Genomic DNA, 17,942 nt, shown 5'->3' with positions numbered 1-17,942 from the left:
ACACGGAACGATTTGCGAATTTTTTGCGTACGATGAACGACGATTTGCTGACCTGATGAAAGATCACGATGTCCGATCGTTCGCTGCGTTTACACGTACGATTATCGTTCCAATTCGACCGTTATCGCGCAAATTCGCACGATAATCGTTACGTGTAAACGCAGCATAACAATAAATGATCACAAACAAAGATTGTTTATCGTTAACCTGGAATCGTTCACCATATTACACAGAACGATGGTCGTAAGTTATGATCGTTACTATGATTGTTTACTCAATAAACAATGTGCAATTACACTGAAGGATTAGTGAGCAAATTTTAAATGTGAGCGAAGGAATGTGGAATTACAGCGAACGATTAACGATTATTTTAGGTTCAGATCTAAATCAACAATCAACGACATACAAACGATTTTTCGATCGTTGCCTGCAATTACACAGAACGATTATCGTTTAAATTCAATCAATATATTATTTATATTATTTAATAATTATTATTTGTAGTAGTAATAGTGGGTCGTGGTTATTATTATGATGATTATTTCATCTATTTCCTATGATGCGATCCGCTAGGTATGGGGGGCTGCACATAACACAGAGGGGCTGTCTGAACAGGCACATGGACAGCCGCTCTTTAACAAATGTCCTAAATTATTTGTCATGCCTGCAGGACTGATCCGCCTGACATATCATATACTCATAATAGTGTATGGGCAAAGGTCTGGGTGTGCACAGGTGCCCTCTCTGCTGATAGGTGCAGACGCTGCATGCTGTGTAGTGGGTGTGAACGTGTCACATAGCTCCAGCCAGGCAGCCTGCTCTTCTAGTTACACAGAACTGAAGCTAGCCTGGGGAGGATGAGAACCATCCGCTGCTCCTACACCCCCCTGGTGAGTGACACTACACATACCAGCATGTCCTGCAACCCTCTGATAGTATAGGCCGCTCTATCTGTCTCTAGATATAAGGCAGCATTGTTTCTTTGTCTATTATGTAGCTGCTTTATATGTACTATATCAATCAATGGTGCACTGGGATCTGGGCGCTGCAATGGCTTCTATTGTTATAGCAGCAGAGCTGGGGGGATACATGTATTCTTATATAGTATATAGAGCACTACGTCTTTTACGATTGACTCGTCATATTGTCATCTCTACATTGATTGGGCTTTTTGGGGGGAGGGGTCCCTCCACTATTTTTGGAAACTGATATGTTTCTATATCCAATAGTTTTAATGGATTTTATAATGGTGATGTCTTATTTCTCATACCAGAGATGAGAAACCGTCAGCTGTTGTAGAACTACAATTCCCATCATGCCTGGACAGCCAAAGCTACGCTTTGGCTGTCCAGGCATGATGGGGATTGTAGTTTTGCAACAGCTGGAGGGCCGCAGGTTCCCCGTTATACACAGTAGTATACACACACACACACACACCTCAACAATGACATTGTGACTACAAAAAAGACAATTATGGAAATAAAAGGATAGCTAGACATGTTAAAGGGGTACACCAGTGTTTTTTTTTTCTTCTTTCGAATCAACTGGCGTTAAAAAGTGCCAGAGATTTGTAAATTACTTCTATTAAAAAATATCTAGTACTTATCAACTGCTGTATGTCCTGCAGGAAGTGGTGTATTCTTTCCAGTCTGACACAGTGCTCTCTGCTGCCACCTCTGTACATGTCAGGAACTGTCCAGAGCAGGAGAGGTTTTCTATGGGGATTTGCTGCTGCTCTGGACAGTTCCTGACATGGACAGAGGTGGCAGCAGAGAGCACTGTGTCAGACTGGAAAGAAAATACCACTTCTTGCAGGACATACAGCAGCTAATAAGTACACGAAGACTGGAGAATTTTTATTTTTTTTTTAAATAGAAATAAATTACAATTCTCTGGCACTTACTGGCACCAATTTCTTTATTATTATTATTTATTTATCTATTTATTTGCTGGGGTCCTTTTTAAAGATTTAAAAAATTAAAACGAAATATTTAAAACATCTTGATTCATTCAGTATTAAGTAAGAGTGCCATGTGTGAAACACAGGTACTTACATGTCCTGGCATGAGGTTATTAATGGTTGTGTCAGGAGTGTTCTGCCATGCTGAAGTCACTTAAAGCCCTATTTCACGGAACGATTATCGTTCATAGACTCGCTCCAACGACCGCTCGTTAACGAGCACTTAACGATTTTTTTAAGCGAACGATAACACATAATACGTGCGGAAACGTGAACGATATCTGTAGTGTAACGATTTTTTTGCGGTTGTTACATGGTCGTTTAAAACGTTCGCCGGGCTGAGCATGAAGGTGAGGAAATGTAGGTAGACGTTTCAAGAAAGATTGAAAGACTTCAGTCTCCGGAGTGCTCTCCCAATCACCCAGGGAGCTGCCAGCCATGGATATTGATTTGCATGCCCAAGTGCATTCAGCGGACGTTAATAACCCAATAATCACTAATAACCTTATAATAGCATGGGTTTTTATTATTTGCATATTATCGTGTATATAGCTTGTCTGATTTCCATAGTTCCAAAACCTGCCGACCTAAGAGGTCATCCACATCATCTTTGAAACTGTTTAAAGGAGAAGTCCGGCGATTTATAAAATCCGGCAACTGGCAGGGGCGGGGGGAATTTGAATTTGGAGCAGAAGGACCGGCCTTGGGACCCCCGCCAGGCTCTGGGAACTCCGGCACTAAAACGTCATAACCTGGCTGATGGAGTGGCCGCTCAGCCAGTCCGTGATTGGGGCGGGACACTGCTCCAGTCACTGATTGGCTGAGCGGGCTGTCCGTCAGCCAGGACAGGGCTCCCCCCCCCCCTCCAAGTCATGACGTCATCATAACTGGGGGGGTAAAGTGCCTTCTAGCTGGGGTCCTGAGGCCGATCCCACCACTCACCGCAGGCACAGGGAGAGGTAAGTTAGTACTCGTTATTAATTTCCCCCCTGCTGGCTGCTGGATTTCAAAAATCGCGGCACTTCTCCTTTAAATCTTCACACTACTGTCCTGACATACTGGGCATAATTTACTTAAAGTGTACCTGTTGTAAAAAAATTTTTGACGTTTCATAGAATGGGGAGCGGACACTCTGCCGCTGGGGTCTTCTCCCGATCGGTACGGGGCTGAGCACTCAGACCCGGACTAATCAATACCTCCCACTAGCCAGAAACCTACTCCACACTGATGAGGGGCAAAACCCCCGAAACAGCTGTCTGTGGAGATACCTTGCTTAGGTGGTTTCTTTAATTGGAGACATTCCTTGGCTTTGTTGTTCCTTCCCGGAGGAAGGTCTGGCTAGTTCACTGACCTCGAGACACGTGATGGTGTCTCTGCAGTGTTCTTTTGCATAATCAATACTTTTGACATGCCTCTATGACATGTCAAAAGTTTTTTTTAATAATGATAGGTACACTCTGTGTCTCTGGCAGCAAATTGTAGGGTTTTGTCCATTTTTAGTGTACCAAATAAGTACTGGAAGATTTGAGATTATTATTTTTAATAGAAGTAATATGCAAATCAATATAACTTTTGGAAAACAAGTATCCTTTTAATATTTAAGCAAGAGAAAGACCATCAGAGGTGTCTTGTAGCAGCTGAGGGTCCTTTTACACACACAGATTTTTGAAGCCAAAGCCAGGAATGGGTCTGAAAAGAGGAGAAATCTCAGTCTTTCCTTTATGACCTGTTCCTTGTTTATAGTCTGTTCCTGGCTTTGGCTTCAAAAATCTTTCTGTGTAAAGGCACCCTTAGGGTCCATTTACAAAGAAAGATTGTCTGACACATTATCTGCCAAAGATTTGAAGCCAAAGCCAGAAACAGACTATAAACAGAGATCAGGTCATAAAGGAAAGCCTGAGATTTTTCCTCTTTTAAAATCCATTCTACCTTTGGCTTCAAATCTTTGTCTTTCTGTGTAAGAGTGGGTTCATACTACGAAATTCTCACAGATAATGTCCGCGGAACTCCGCAGTATGTCCGCACGCACGGCCGCGTGGCTTTCCGCCGGCTCCATAGACACCATTCTATGGGCTGGAGTATTCCGCTATCTGCCGAAAGAAGTGACGTGTCACTTCTTTTGGCGGATAACGGAATACGCCGGCCCATAGAATGGTGTCTATGGAGCCGGCGGAAAGGCGCGCGGACATACTGCAGAATTCCGCTGACATTGTCCGCGAGAATTCCTCAGTATGAACCCACCCTAAGGGTAGGTTCACACTACGGAATCTGCACAGATAAGTTCCGGAGGATTCTGTCGCTCGTTCCGTTCGCACACACACACACACACACACACACACACTATGCAACCACTATGCAACCAATCAGATTCCACTTTTCATTCCTCACAAACTCTTTGGAAAATGAAAGGTGGAATCTGGTTTACACCATGTTTGATAAATCTCCATTTAAAAAAAAAAAAAAATAATTAAAAAAAAAAAATTATATTTATTATCAGAACAGAAGTAAACATTCACTCTTGATATATGCAGAGATGCTAGCATTTGCTTATTTGATGACAATGATTTATCCACCATTGTCTGAGGCCTATTGTCTGGCGTCGTATTTACTCCATAGTTCCCAATGGGCTGATTCCCAGCTGCCTATTGTAACTATAGGACAATTACCAGACTGCACCTGCAGCTGCTCAGTGACTCGTAACCCAAGAGCCAGGTGAAATGCTATATATTACAGTCTCTTATAAGGAAACTGGCAAAATTATTTTTTTAAATCTTTTTCCTACCACAGGTGGTTCAGTTTCTTGTAATTTATTTAAAAAACCTTATACTAATATATATATAATATACCTTATACTAATCTGGCCACCATTGACAGGCAGGTTAGGCTGACAGTATGTGGTGTACAGAGGATCCTGACAGATGATGTCGGTGGGGGGAAGGGTTGAGCGTGTTGGTTGGTCACCGGGCCGATCATTCACATGTATGAAGAGGACGGGAGAGAGAACTGTGGGTTGTTGAAAATAAATAGCCCCATTTCCTGTGCAATCCCTTTCGTGATTGGCGGTGGCGTATATCAACTATCTGACCATACAGAGTTATGCTTCGTTTACATGGAGCGATTATCGTTCGAATTTTCGCGATAACGATCGCATTTGGCCAATAATCGACGAGAAATCGTTCATCGTAACATTCCAACATGTTCTCAAATTGCCGTTGGTCGTTCGCTGAAAATTTGCAGATTGCTTCGTCTAAACAGTCTTTCACAGATTCACCCTACGTGATCTTAAAACGATTGCAAAAACGTTTTTTTTTTTTTTTTTTTTAGCGCTTTATCTCTTCGCCTAAATGCTGATCCTTATTAAAACCAAATTGTTGCTTCAAAATCGTTAAACGATCGATTGGGCGAATTTTATCGCTCCGTGTAAACTGGCCATTAGTTTACACTACCTCAGACTATACAGCTTATTGGTATCACTTATGTAGTTGTAATAGTTTGTTCTCCATGTCAGGAACTGTCCAGAGCAGCAGCAAATCCCCATAGAAAACCTCTCCTGCTCTGCACAGTTCCTGACATGGACAGAGGTGGCGACAGAGAGCGCTGTGTCAGACTGGAAAGAATACACCACTTCCTCCAGGACATACAGCAGCTGATAAGTATGGGAAGACTGGAGAATTTTTTTTTTAAATAAAAGTAATTTACAAGTCTAATTGATTTAAAAACTTTCTTTTTATTTTAAATATTGCAAAACAACTTTACTATTAGTCATTCTGCCAGACATTGGGGGGGTCTACTCTTACTACTAGGGTATACACCTGTATATAGTTCCTATTCGAGGCAGCAGTAAATGCTATCTACTTTTACACTTTAAATTGACCGTCACCTGACTGTCATCTAAGAAAATGAGCGTCATCAGATTAACGGACCATTAAACGTCTGTTGGACCCAATAACCCAAAACATTTACCTGTGATTTGCCTGGTGCACCCATAATGATGCCATTGAGGTATTGGCAGACCTTTCAGCCTTGTAATTGGAGTTTAGCTTAATAGGAGATGTAACATTTCTGTAAGGGGTGAGTAGGTGCGCTGTTTACACTACACGGGGGGACGTGTTTAGCCAACACCAAACCATTACAAAACGTGTTTATACCAACAGTGTGACAGGTCCCAGCGCCGGGCAGGAACGCGGTGATTACCACATCTACTGCCAATAGTGTCAGATCCTGTACTGCAAGGCCAGGGAGTGCCGCTCTACACACCTGTCTGATCCTGCATCAAATCATTTACAATGTATAAAGTTCCAGAATGTTCTAATGTGAAAGTTATAAGGCATGTATAGTATTCCCATCTTAATAGCCTCATATTAAAGGGGTACTCCAGAAAAAAAATTAACTAGTGCCAGAGATTTTGTAATTTACTTCTATTTTAAAAAATCTCCAGTCTTCCAGTACTTATTAGCTGCTGTATGTCCTGCAGGAAGTGGTGTATTCTTTCCAGTCTGACACAGTGCTCTCTGCTGCCACATCTGTCCGTGTCAGGAACTGTCCAGAGCAGGAAAGGTTTTCTATGGGGATTTGCTGCTGCTCTGGATACTTCCTGACATGGACAGACGGGGCAGCAGAGAGCGCTGTGTCAGACTGGAAAGAATCCAACACTTCCTGCAGGACATACAGCAGCTGATAAGTACTGGAAGACTGGAGATTTTTTTAATAGAAGTAAATTACGAATCTTTGGCACTTCCTAAAAAGTTTTTTCCCGCTGGAGTACCCCTTTAATAGGATATGCCATCAATTTATGATTGGACACCCAAACTTCGGGAATCCACATTCAGATTTAGCGATGTAGCTCCTTTCTGACTATTCCTGCACAGCGGCGCTCCTAGCCGCTGTGTAGGGGTCTGTAGCCAACCCATATATATATTTGCAGCCATGCAGCAGGTAGACTCCTTTTACATGGGCCGTGCAAGGACGAAAGTGAAAGCCGATCAGCAAGATCAGTGTCCTTGGAAGATACGATCAACTGGGTGGCTGGATCACACAAACAATGGCTGTATCGTTCATGCAGGTAATATAATGTATCACTATCAGCCATATGTGTACGGGCGATAACAATTTATATCGCCTGTACACGTATAGCTGATAGCCATACGTTATATTATCAGCCATACGTTATATTATCAGCCATACGTTATATGACCTGCACAAATGATGGGATCAGTGTAATTTATACAAGGTGTTTTCCTGGTACTTGGCTGATCGCTGTCACTTTTACACAGGCAGATTATCATCCAAAGGGCTGCTAATAATCTGCCCGTGTAATAGGGGCTTTACTGTCCTGAAACAGTGGGTGCAAAGTCTACACTACTGCCTCACCTTCTTTCCCAGTCGGGGTCCCAGATATTGGACCCTCACAGATGATAAAGTAATGGCATAGGAATACCATACCTTTTAATGTGTTAGGGTCCATTTACACAGAAAGATTATCTGCCAAAGATTTGAAGCCAAAGCCAGGAATGGATTTGAAAAGAGGAGAAATCTCAGGTTTTCCTTCATGACCTGATCTCTGTTTATAGTCTGTTTCTGGCTTTGGCTTCAAATCCAGTATATTCTTGTCCAAATCCAGGACCTTGTATAGGCCAATGGCCTATACAAGGTCCTGATCCAGCATATGGTGCAAACAACGTCCTGGCCGTGTTTAGGGTCCTGAAGGCAGGAGAGGCGAGGAGTGTTACAGCCTCAGTTTATAGTTTTTACAGTAAGTAGTTTATTAACTACAGAGATGAAGGAAGAAGCTGGGACATGGTTGTACCCTGACGCAAAAGGACAAGTGGATGATCATCTTTGTCTCCACCCTCTGTCATAATCTCCTGATGAACTGCCAACAATATAGATAAAACGTTGACTCTGTAGGTTTTCTCTTCTCTTAAAGGGGTACTCTGGTGATTTTTTTTTTTTTTCTTTTTAATCAGCTGGTGTCAAAAAGTTGTATAGATTTTTAAAATTACTTCTTTTTAAAAATCTCCAGTCTTTCAGTACTTATCAGCTGCTGTATGTCCTGCAGGAAGTAGTGTATTCTTTCCAGTCTGACACAGTGCTCTCTGCTGCCACCTCTGTCCATGTCAGGAACTGTCCAGAGCAGTAGCAAATCCCCATAAAGCTTTGGCTGTCCAGGCATGATGGGAATTGTAGTTCTGCAACAGCTGGAGGGCCGAAGGTTCCCTGTCCCTAAACCAACAGTATTACAGATTCCTATGGTACTGTTGCTTTAAGCTCCCAGTCAGGTTTGGATTTGTGGCCATGATACTGGTGCCTGCATTACGCTGCTTGTGAACCATGAAAGCTTCCCCCGATCTGTACAAAACATGAAGTCATTTATAACATCACGGTCTTTTCTAACAGAAAAATAACCTGCATGAAGCAATCTCCAGCGATGACTCCGATTTTGAGATTATTGACTCCGACTCCGAAGTTAAGAAACAGAAAAAAGTATGCGCCAAACCCAAAGAAGAAGTAGAAGAGCCAGTGTTAATTGGAAGTAGCCAAATTCTGGGGAACGATTATGTCAAGCAGGTGAGTGATCCTCTGTAATAGTAGGAATTACTCATTTAAAGGGGTACTCTGGCGAAAATCCTTTTCTTTTAAATAAACTGGTTTCAGAACATTATACAGATTTGTATTTTACTTGTATTTAAAAATCTCCAGTCTTCCAATACTTTTCAGCTGCTGTATGCCCTGCAGGAAATTGTTTATTCTTTCCAGTCTGACACAGTGCTCTCTGCTGCCACCTCTGTCCATGTCAGGAACTGTCCAGAGCAGCAGCAAATCCCCATAGAAAACCTCTCCTGTTCTGGACAGTTCCTGACATGGACAGAGGTGGCAGCAGAGAGCACTGTGTCAGACTGGAGAGAATACACCACTTCCTGCAGGGCATACAGCAGCTGATAAGTACTGGAAGACTGGAGATTTTTAAATAGAAGTAATTCATCTGTATACCTTTGTGAAACCAGTTGACTTTAAAGAAAAAAATAATCGCTGTAGTACCCCTTGAAAAAACTCTTGGTTGTTGTCTGGGTGTTGAGACCCCCACCTATCGGGGATATGTTAGTCTGGGTGGGGGCCAAGGTGGGTTGGGTGATGCTATAAGGAGGCTACACTTTATGTAAGAGACTCTTGGGCAATGACAGAGCTAGTCCAACCCAAGTAATAAATGTAACTATATAATTCACTGCTGCTATATAAAATACAGAAAAACAACAATGTCTAGACTGGGGAGGAATACTGAATAGCAGGGGTACTCAACAATTTTTAGTGAGGGGCCACTTACCGGGGTCTATTCTCAGGTGAAGGTTTGAGCTAAACATCAGTAGTAAACGTGTTTTAACTTTTCACAAAGGTTGTTAAACTGTTTACATACAGAATTGATGCCCCTCTGTGCGCTCTCCCCCAGTAGTATATAGCCCTCCTGTGCGCTCTCCCCCAGTAGTATATAGCCCTCCTGTGCGCTCTCCCCCAGTAGTATATAGCCCTCCTGTGCGCTCTCCCCCAGTAGTATATAGCCCTCCTGTGCGCTCTCCCCCAGTAGTATATAGCCCTCCTGTGCGCTCTCCCCCAGTAGTATATAGCCCCCTGTGATCTCTCCCCCAGTAGTATATAGCCCTCCTGTGCGCTCTCCCCCAGTAGTATATAGCCCCCCCTGTGCGCTCTCCCCAGTAGTATATAGCGCCCCTTTGCACTCTCCCCCAGTAGTATATAGCCCTCCTGTGCGCTCTCCCCCAGTAGTATATAGCCCTCCTGTGCGCTCTCCCCCAGAATTATGTAGTTGTTGAACTATGTACATCCAGAATTGATGCCCTTGTGCGCTCTCCCCCTGTAGTATATAGCCCCCCTGTGCGCTCTCCCCCTGCAGTATATAGCCCCCCTGTGCTATCTCCCCCTGTAGTATATAGCCCCCTGCTGTATAGTGTATAACTACAGATAAGGCTATGTTCCCACTATCACCAAAACCAGGAGTGGGTCTAAAACACAAAGTTTTTCTACTATAATGCAGACCAAAAGGAGGTAAAATATCCCAAAACTGAGCAGGAGCATAGCCCTTTTACGCCAACAGAATATCTGACAGATTATTGAAGCCAAAGCCAGGAATGGACTATAAACAGAGAACAGGTAATAATGGAAAGCCTGAGATTTCTCCTCTTTTAAAACCACTCCTGGCTTTGGCTTACAAAATCTGTCAGATAATCTGTTGGTGTAATAGGGCCCTAAGGGTGTATAGGGGTGCAAGGGTCACAGTCACATCTGCCCCTCAAGAGTTTAAAGGGGTTATCAGGTTATGTAAAATAGATATTTATGATCCCCTCTTCTGCAGACTAATGGACCTTTTACATGGAACGATTTATTGTTCGAATTTGCACGATAACGATCGAATTCGAACGATAATCGAACATGTAAACGCAGCAAACGATCAAACGACGAGCGAGAAATCGTTCATTTTGATCTTTCAACATGTTCTCAAATTATCGTTGGTCGTTCGCAAAAAATTCGCAGATCGTTCCGTGTATACAGTCTTTCAACGATTTCACCTATGTGTGATATAGGCTTAAGCGATCACAAAATTTTTTTCCATACGATTTTTCCATACGATGTATCATTCTGTCTAAACGCTGATCGTTATAAAAAAATTATCGTTCATTCAAAATCGTTAATCGTGCGATTGGGCAAATTGTCGCTCCGTGTAAAAGGACCATTAGGGCCCTATTCCACCGGACAATTATCGTTCGCATAATCGTTAACGATCTCAAACGACCGCTATTGCAAAAGACCTGAAAACGTTCACTCCTTTCCATGGAACGATAATCGTTACTTATGATTGTATTTGCGAATCGTTTCTTCTTCGCTATTTCTTCGCTATTGCGTTCGTATCTACTGCGAACAACCGAACGATGTCTTATTCAATGCAAACAATTTACGAACGTTTTGCGAACGAGCAACGATAAAAATAGGTCCAGGTCTTATAAAGCGATCAACGATTTCTCGTTAGGTCGTTAATCGTTAACTGCTATTAAACCGAACGATTATCGTTTAGATTCGAACGATTTAACGATAATCTGAACGATAATCGTCTGGTGGAATAGGGCCCTAACAATCTGTTCAATAGTTATTACCGTATCAGTCTCCTTCCTTAAAGCCCCTATTACAGGGGGCGATGGAGAGGAGCAAACGAGCACTCTGTGTTCGCTCCTCATTCCCAGCTCGCTGCCAGCCCTATTACACGTGTCGGCTGAGTACAGGGGGGGCCGCAAGGAGCTGCGGGGGGGCTGCCCGGGTGATCACTAGATTGTCCAGGCAGCCCATAGCAGACGTGACGTCGTAAGGCAGCTCAGCCATTCAGCGGCCGAGGCGGGACCGGGGAGGTAAGTGACTGGTGGCTTCTATATCCACCTCCTCCCCGGCCGTACACTCAAAATACAGCCCGGAGTACAAAATACAGTAGTAGCCCGGAGTACCCCTTTAAGTCTTGACTGTGCTCCCTAGACAGTCTGAATATTCCTCTCTGTCCTGCTGCTGATATCCCTCTTCCCCTGCCTTCGGGAACGCACTCACTTGACCGGTATCCCTGGCCGGCTGTCTCTGCACTCTGTGATGCCGGCGACCTCACTACCAGGGCAGGCAATGTGGGGGTTGGGGGGTGAATGCAGGAAACATCACTGTATTTATTATCACTATACTACTATTATTATTCCTGCACAGTGACCAGAGCATGATCAGACATTGGTATGGTAGGATACCTCATACTGCCCCCCACAAACTTGAACTTGGGTTTTGTCCTGATACACGGAGAGCAGCAGGATGGAAGGGAGTGATAGATAGTAGACTAGCAAGGGCAGAACACAGCAGACAGGCCACCACACTATTAATACGTCCTCGGGCGTCCAGACTCTTTCCTTGGCACCACCATCTGCCACTTGGGTATTACCGTGTCTTGGTAGTTGGGCAGAACCTGGCACCTTTCTCCTTTCTTGTACCCTCCCCATTCAGCAATGCCCCTGATATACCGTACCCCTTTGTACCTCGATTTTTCCCAGTCTGGAGCTCCCAAACAGGTCCATGCTTGCACAAGATGATGATAATGTCACCGGACTGTAACAAAGGGATTCTGTTCTGTAGTGTACCACAGTCCTCGTATCTAAGCATGTGCTACACAGCAATCACACAGAATGTCTGTATTCAATGAATGGCCCTATTACATAGACAGATTATAATTGAAGCCAAAGCCAGGAACAGACTATAAACAGGGAACAGATCCTAACGGAAAGACTGATATTTCTCCTCTTTTTAAATTCATTGCTGGCTTTGGCTTTAATAATCTGCCAGATAAATCTGTCTGTGTATTAGGGCCCTAAGGCTACTCTTACATGTCAGTATATTTTCAAGGATGAAATTGGTGGTCATCATTTTTTTCTTCTCCATAATCCACTAAATATCACCCATATCGTGCTCCGTATTTTGCGTATCCTCAAAAAAAAAAAAAAAAAAAAAAAGTGCCATAAAATGATGCCACTAGCTGTCCCAACCAGGGGGCTATCGAGGATTAGAAAAAAAACACAGCTACTTTCTTGCATAAACAGCACCACCTATATCCTCTGGTTTTGTGTGGAACAATGGAACTTAGAAGCAAAACCCCACACCCAACCTGAGGACAGGAGAGGTGCTGTTTCTGGAAGAAAATCACTGGCCCCGAATACTCCCATTAGGGTATAAACCCACACACCGTATATGCAGCGTATTTACTGCTGCGATACGCAACAAATACGCAGCAGATTAGATCTAAATAACTGAACACAGCATCAAATCTTCACCATCACATTTGCTGCGTATATGGTGTGTGGGTTTGTACCCTTACCCCAGAACCCAGATGATTGACCAGTCTGGTTGGATAGTGGCTCAGTGTTTCCGTATATATGTGACTGATGAATAATACAGACGGCCGCCATGCTTCTGCTCTATGTAAAACAATGTGATTTCCATGTTTTAGATTGCTCCACAATTGCCGCCTAGAGTCATCGGCCGTAACTGGAGGCTGCAATACAGCACAGACAAAGATGGCTTTAGCCTGAGGACCATGTATAGGACCATGAAAGCCATCAGCTCGCCGGTGTTACTGGTCATCAAGGATGATGAAGGAAAAGTAAGATGGTTCCCAAGCAATAGATGTTTTGTAATAAGGGTCATAAAGTGATTTGTTATCCCATCTGTCAACAAGGGGCTCACACCCCAATGGAAACACATTTTGCAGCACAGTTCCATTGAAATGAATGGAGCTGAAATGTAATACCGTACACAACCTGAGAACAGGGGTGGTGCTGTTTATGGAAGAAAGTAGCTGTTTTTTTAGTTTTTTTTTTTCTAATCCTGAGTAACCATTTATCACACACACACACACACACACACACACACACACACACACACACACACACACACACACACACGGAACCTGTCACCAAGACAATGCTATCTAATCTATCACCATCATGTTATACAGCAGGAAGAGCTGAGCAGATTGATATATATAACTTTATGGGAAAAAATTCAGTATAACTTGAAATCCTAGATCTTTCTGGGTTAAAGAGTCCAGTGGGCAGTGACACTCAATGGACTGGACTCTTTAGCATGGAAATATCAGAGATTTCAATCTATAAGTTACAAGGTGTGCAAAAACTTTTCCCATAAAGTTATATATCAATCCTCTCATCTCCTTTTGCTCTATAACATGATGCCAATAGCTTAGGTAGCATTTTCATGGTGACGGGTTCCCTTTAATATATGACTTCTCTTGCAGGTGTTTGGAAGCTTCTGTTCCAATGAGCTCAAGGTTAGCCCCACTTTTTATGGCACAGGAGAGACTTTCTTATTTAGCTTCTCACCACAGTTGAAGGTACGTGACTATCATATAGCTCTTGTTTCTGTCTTCTATGATATAACTAGATTTAGTGGTCTTAGTGATCTGTTCTAAGGAGGGCACCATGGAAAATGTTGTTGGTGTTGGGGTTAGTGACAGACAGCAGCTCAATCGCTACTGCTTGTCATTAACGGTGAGGACCACCCTCCTGAGCTCGCTTCATAGAGTCCCTGAACTTAATGACGCACAGATACAGCATGGGTCTGTAAGCGGTTAAAAAAATATGGTTAATTTTTCAAATTCACTTTACTGTTTATAGTTACTATGACCATGAAATATTGCAGTTCCCATTCTGGCCGCTAGGCCTGAAACTAAGCAGAGAGGTTTTTTGTTTTTTTTTTGCCTGTGATAAGGAGGAGGTTGCTGAAAAGTGACCTATCCAGCATTACAGTGAAAGGTGTGACACAGGGAGATAGAAAAATCAAAGAGAGCTCTGCTTCCCCCCCCCCCCCCCCTCCCCACGAAGAATGACAAAGAATAAGTTCTGGAGTTTGTTGTTGCGTCGTTGTCTATGGGGCTTGCCGTAAAGCAGATCGCTAGATGCTGTTATAAACAGATCAGACTGCCCCATAAAAAATATATATAAAATGTACGTTCACACTTGCCGTATCCGCGGCGTATTTTCTGCTGCAGATCCTGTAGGTGTGAACGCACCCTTAAGAGGTTTCTCAAATACACATGTACGCATTCTACAAAAAACAAATGTATATATTTTTTACTTCTTTAGGTTTTCCGATGGACAGGGGACAATAACTTTTTTGTTAGAGGAGACATCCAGTCATTGACATTTGGTGGAAGTAAATGGTATGTACCACACTGGGGGAGATTGATCAAACATGGTGTAAAGTGAAACTGGCTCAGTTGCCCCTAGCAACCAATCAGATTCCACCTTTCATTCCTCACAGACTCTTTGGAAAATGAAAGGTGGAATCTGATTGGTTGCTAGGGGCAACTGAGCCAGTTTCACTTTACACCATGTTTGATAAATCTCCCCGACTGAGTACTTTTTTTTTTTTTAATTCTTATGTATGACTAAATTTTTTTATGATATTTTGTTTTCTTTTTTTGTTTCTCGTTCCCAGTGGTAACTTTGGTCTGTGGTTGGACGAGGATTTGTATAATGGAAGGAGCCAATGGTGTGAAACGTTTAATAACAGCGTCCTGTCCAGCAGTGAGCACTTCCGTATCCACAGCCTTGAGGTGTGGGCCTTCACCTGAGCTCGCTCTTATCCTCCTTCTCGACAGACTGTAATTCTGCAGGACGTGGAGCAGTTTTCCATACAAGCCTCGGCCTGAGAGCTCGCAGATGATTCCTTTATAGGACAATGAAGCACAGATGCCGGCCCTGGAAGAACAAAATGGCTGACAGCACTTGTCTGTGAACGTCTACATCAAGCTCATGATGGGATGTCCATTAAATATGTATAAAGATGAGTGTTTCAAGGCTATGTTATGTATTATAAAATATTATAATATACACCGGGTGGTCCAAAAGTAGGTGGGCAGTATGTGTAATAGGGTTGGGGGAGATTTATCAAACATGGTGTAAAGTGAAACTGGCTCAGTTGCCCCTAGCAGCCAATCAGATTCCACCTTTCATTTCTCACAGACTCTTTTTGGAAAATGAATGGTGGAATCCGATTGGTTGCTGTCCACCTACTTTTGGACCACCCTGTATATCACAAAATAAAATACAGCAAACCTACCGTAAAAACGTAAGGTCAGAAGCGCTAACCTTATCTTAGGTTGGGGTCACACTGCGTACAGGCAATACATCTGAGCTATATGTCAGAATACAGGCAAAAAAAGGTATGCCAATATATACCACAGCATACTTGTAGTGGGCAAAGTGAGTTAAAGGGGCACTTTGGATAAGAAAAACAATTGCTTTTAGATTAGCTGGTGTCCGAATGTTATATAGATTTGTAAATTACTTGTATTTTAGGATCTCAGGTTTTCCAGTACTACTTAGCTGCTGTATGTCCTGCAGGAAGTGGTGTATTCTTCCAGTCTGACTCAGTGATCTCTGCTGCCACCTCTGTCCATGTCAGGAACTGTCCAGAGCAGGAGGGGTTTCCTTTGAGGATGTGCTACTGCTCTGGACTGTGTCAGACTGAAAAGAATACAGAACTTCCTGCAGGACATACAGCAGCTGATAAGTACTGGAAGACTTAAGATTCTTAAATAGTAGTAATTTACACATCTGTATAACTTTCTGACACCTGATGATCTGAAGGAAAAAAAATTGTGTATGCCGTGGTATATATATCAGTAAACCTTTTTGCCCATATCTTGGAGTATATCACCAATATACTGCTTAAAGGCATTGATAACCCAATCATAACTTATTTCCTACTGTGTTTGAAACTGGATTAAAAAATAAAGGATAACTTTCTTAACTACAATACAGAACAATCCCTTCGATATTCTTGGTGATCGGGATCAATACTTTATATTCTTGAGGCCCTAGAGAGGTCCATTGGTTAGGGGTGGTGTTCACACACACTTTTTTTTTGTGCTGGTTTTTGATTCAGATTTTAGCCAAAGCTTGAAGAGGATTTAAAGGTAATGGGGAAAAATGAAGAAAGGACTATATTTGGCAAATCTAAATGGGAGAATCTAGTGGGGGCATGCTATGGTATATGTCAGCACTAGAGATGAGGAAAGCTGGAGCATGCTGGAGTTCGTTACCGGTGGCTGAAGAAGTTAGATGCTGCCCTAGGGAGTCCGGGAAAACATTCATACAGTAATTGGCCATAGACTGTATCTATGTTTTCCAGGACTCCCTAGGGCGGCATCCAACTTCTGCAGCCACGGGGAGTCAAATGCCAAACCTCTCCACCCAACACTAGCCATACCTAAGCTATGGGCCCTATTCCACCGTTTGATTATCGTTCAGATTATCGTAAAATCGTTCGAATCGAAACAATAATCGTCCGGTTGAAATGCAGTTAACTATTAATGACCGAACGAGAAATCGTTGATCGCTTTATAAGACCTGGACCTATTTTTATCCTTGCTCGTTCGCAAAACGTTCGCAGATCGTTCACATTGAATAAGACGTCGTTCGGTTGTTCGCAGTAGATACGAACGCAATAGCGAAGAAGAAACAATCGCAAATACTATTATAAGTAGCGATTATCGTTCCATGGAAATGAGTGAACGTTTTCAGGTCTTTCGCAATAGCGGTGGTTTGAGGTCGTTTGAGATCGTTAATCGTTAACGATTATGTGAACTACAATCGTCCGGTGGAATAGGGCCCTATATCTAAGCAGTGAAGATTTAAATAAAAATGTATATACCGTACTTTCCAGCGTATGAGACAACTTTTTAACCCCAAAAAAATCGTCCTATTCGCCGGGAATGGACGCCACATACCATGGGGGAGCTTGAAAATGGCCACATTCCCACCCTGGCGACCGCTATTAAAAAAAAAAAAAAAAAAAAAATTCAACTTACCTGTCACCTGTTCCGGGCAGCGCCTCTCAGCAGCTGCGCGTTTCCTGTCATGTTCCCGGCACAGGCACCGTGATGCAGAGACGCTGCCTAAACCGGAAGTCCCCAAAACTCTCCCGGGGAGGCAAGCACCGGATCGGCGAAGCATGGATGTGCTCGGCTGCCGGGAGAGCTTCAGACAAATGGCAGAGGCTTCGGGAACTTCCGGTTTAGGCAGTGTCTCTGCATCACGCTGCCTGCGCCAGGCACCTGAGGGGAGACCCGTGGCTGCCGGGTGGAGCTGCCCGGAACGGGTGACAGGTAAGTTCATTGTCGTCTTACACAGTGGAAAATATGGTATCTACCATGTGAGGCAGAAATTCACACTGAGTTTTTGTAGTCAGTTGTTTTTTTTCATTTTTTTTTTTTTTTTTTTGTTGCAAAAACTGGATGAAAAGAGGATGTATTTCTGTGCATCCATTTTGATCATTTTTTTCCCATTGACTTTCATCATAAAAAAAATCCTTAAAAAAAGCATCATTTTTTTTAAGGTACACAAAAACATGTAAAAAGTCAATGGAAAAACTGATCAAA

At 43.0% G+C, this 17,942-nt stretch overlaps 1 protein-coding gene across 1 annotated transcript; it reads left to right on the top strand.

The window, feature by feature from the left end:
• The first annotated feature begins 805 nt into the window (after positions 1–805).
• Positions 806–16,334, top strand: LOC138771736 (TLD domain-containing protein 2-like). The gene is made up of 6 exons (XM_069951693.1): positions 806–890; positions 8,357–8,527; positions 12,990–13,142; positions 13,794–13,889; positions 14,641–14,717; positions 14,996–16,334. The coding sequence occupies exons 1-6, from the start codon at positions 858–860 to the stop codon at positions 15,129–15,131; spliced, it is 666 nt and encodes a 221-aa protein (XP_069807794.1). The 5' UTR covers positions 806–857; the 3' UTR covers positions 15,132–16,334.
• The last annotated feature ends 1,608 nt before the right edge of the window (positions 16,335–17,942 follow it).

This window comes from Dendropsophus ebraccatus, chromosome 14 (genome assembly GCF_027789765.1).
Source record: "Dendropsophus ebraccatus isolate aDenEbr1 chromosome 14, aDenEbr1.pat, whole genome shotgun sequence".
In the NCBI taxonomy this organism is placed as follows: domain Eukaryota; kingdom Metazoa; phylum Chordata; class Amphibia; order Anura; family Hylidae; genus Dendropsophus; species Dendropsophus ebraccatus.
The sequence above is the reverse complement of the archived record's forward strand: the minus strand, read 5'-3'. Positions and strand labels throughout refer to the sequence as shown.

Excerpts from the sequence above, each read along its gene's own strand:
- LOC138771736 (XM_069951693.1), top strand. The coding sequence starts at position 858 with ATGAGAACCATCCGCTGCTCCTACACCCCCCTG. Across the intron at positions 8,528-12,989 it reads GGAACGATTATGTCAAGCAG|ATTGCTCCACAATTGCCGCC; the intron begins GTGAGTGATCCT and ends TCCATGTTTTAG. Across the intron at positions 13,143-13,793 it reads TCAAGGATGATGAAGGAAAA|GTGTTTGGAAGCTTCTGTTC; the intron begins GTAAGATGGTTC and ends CTTCTCTTGCAG.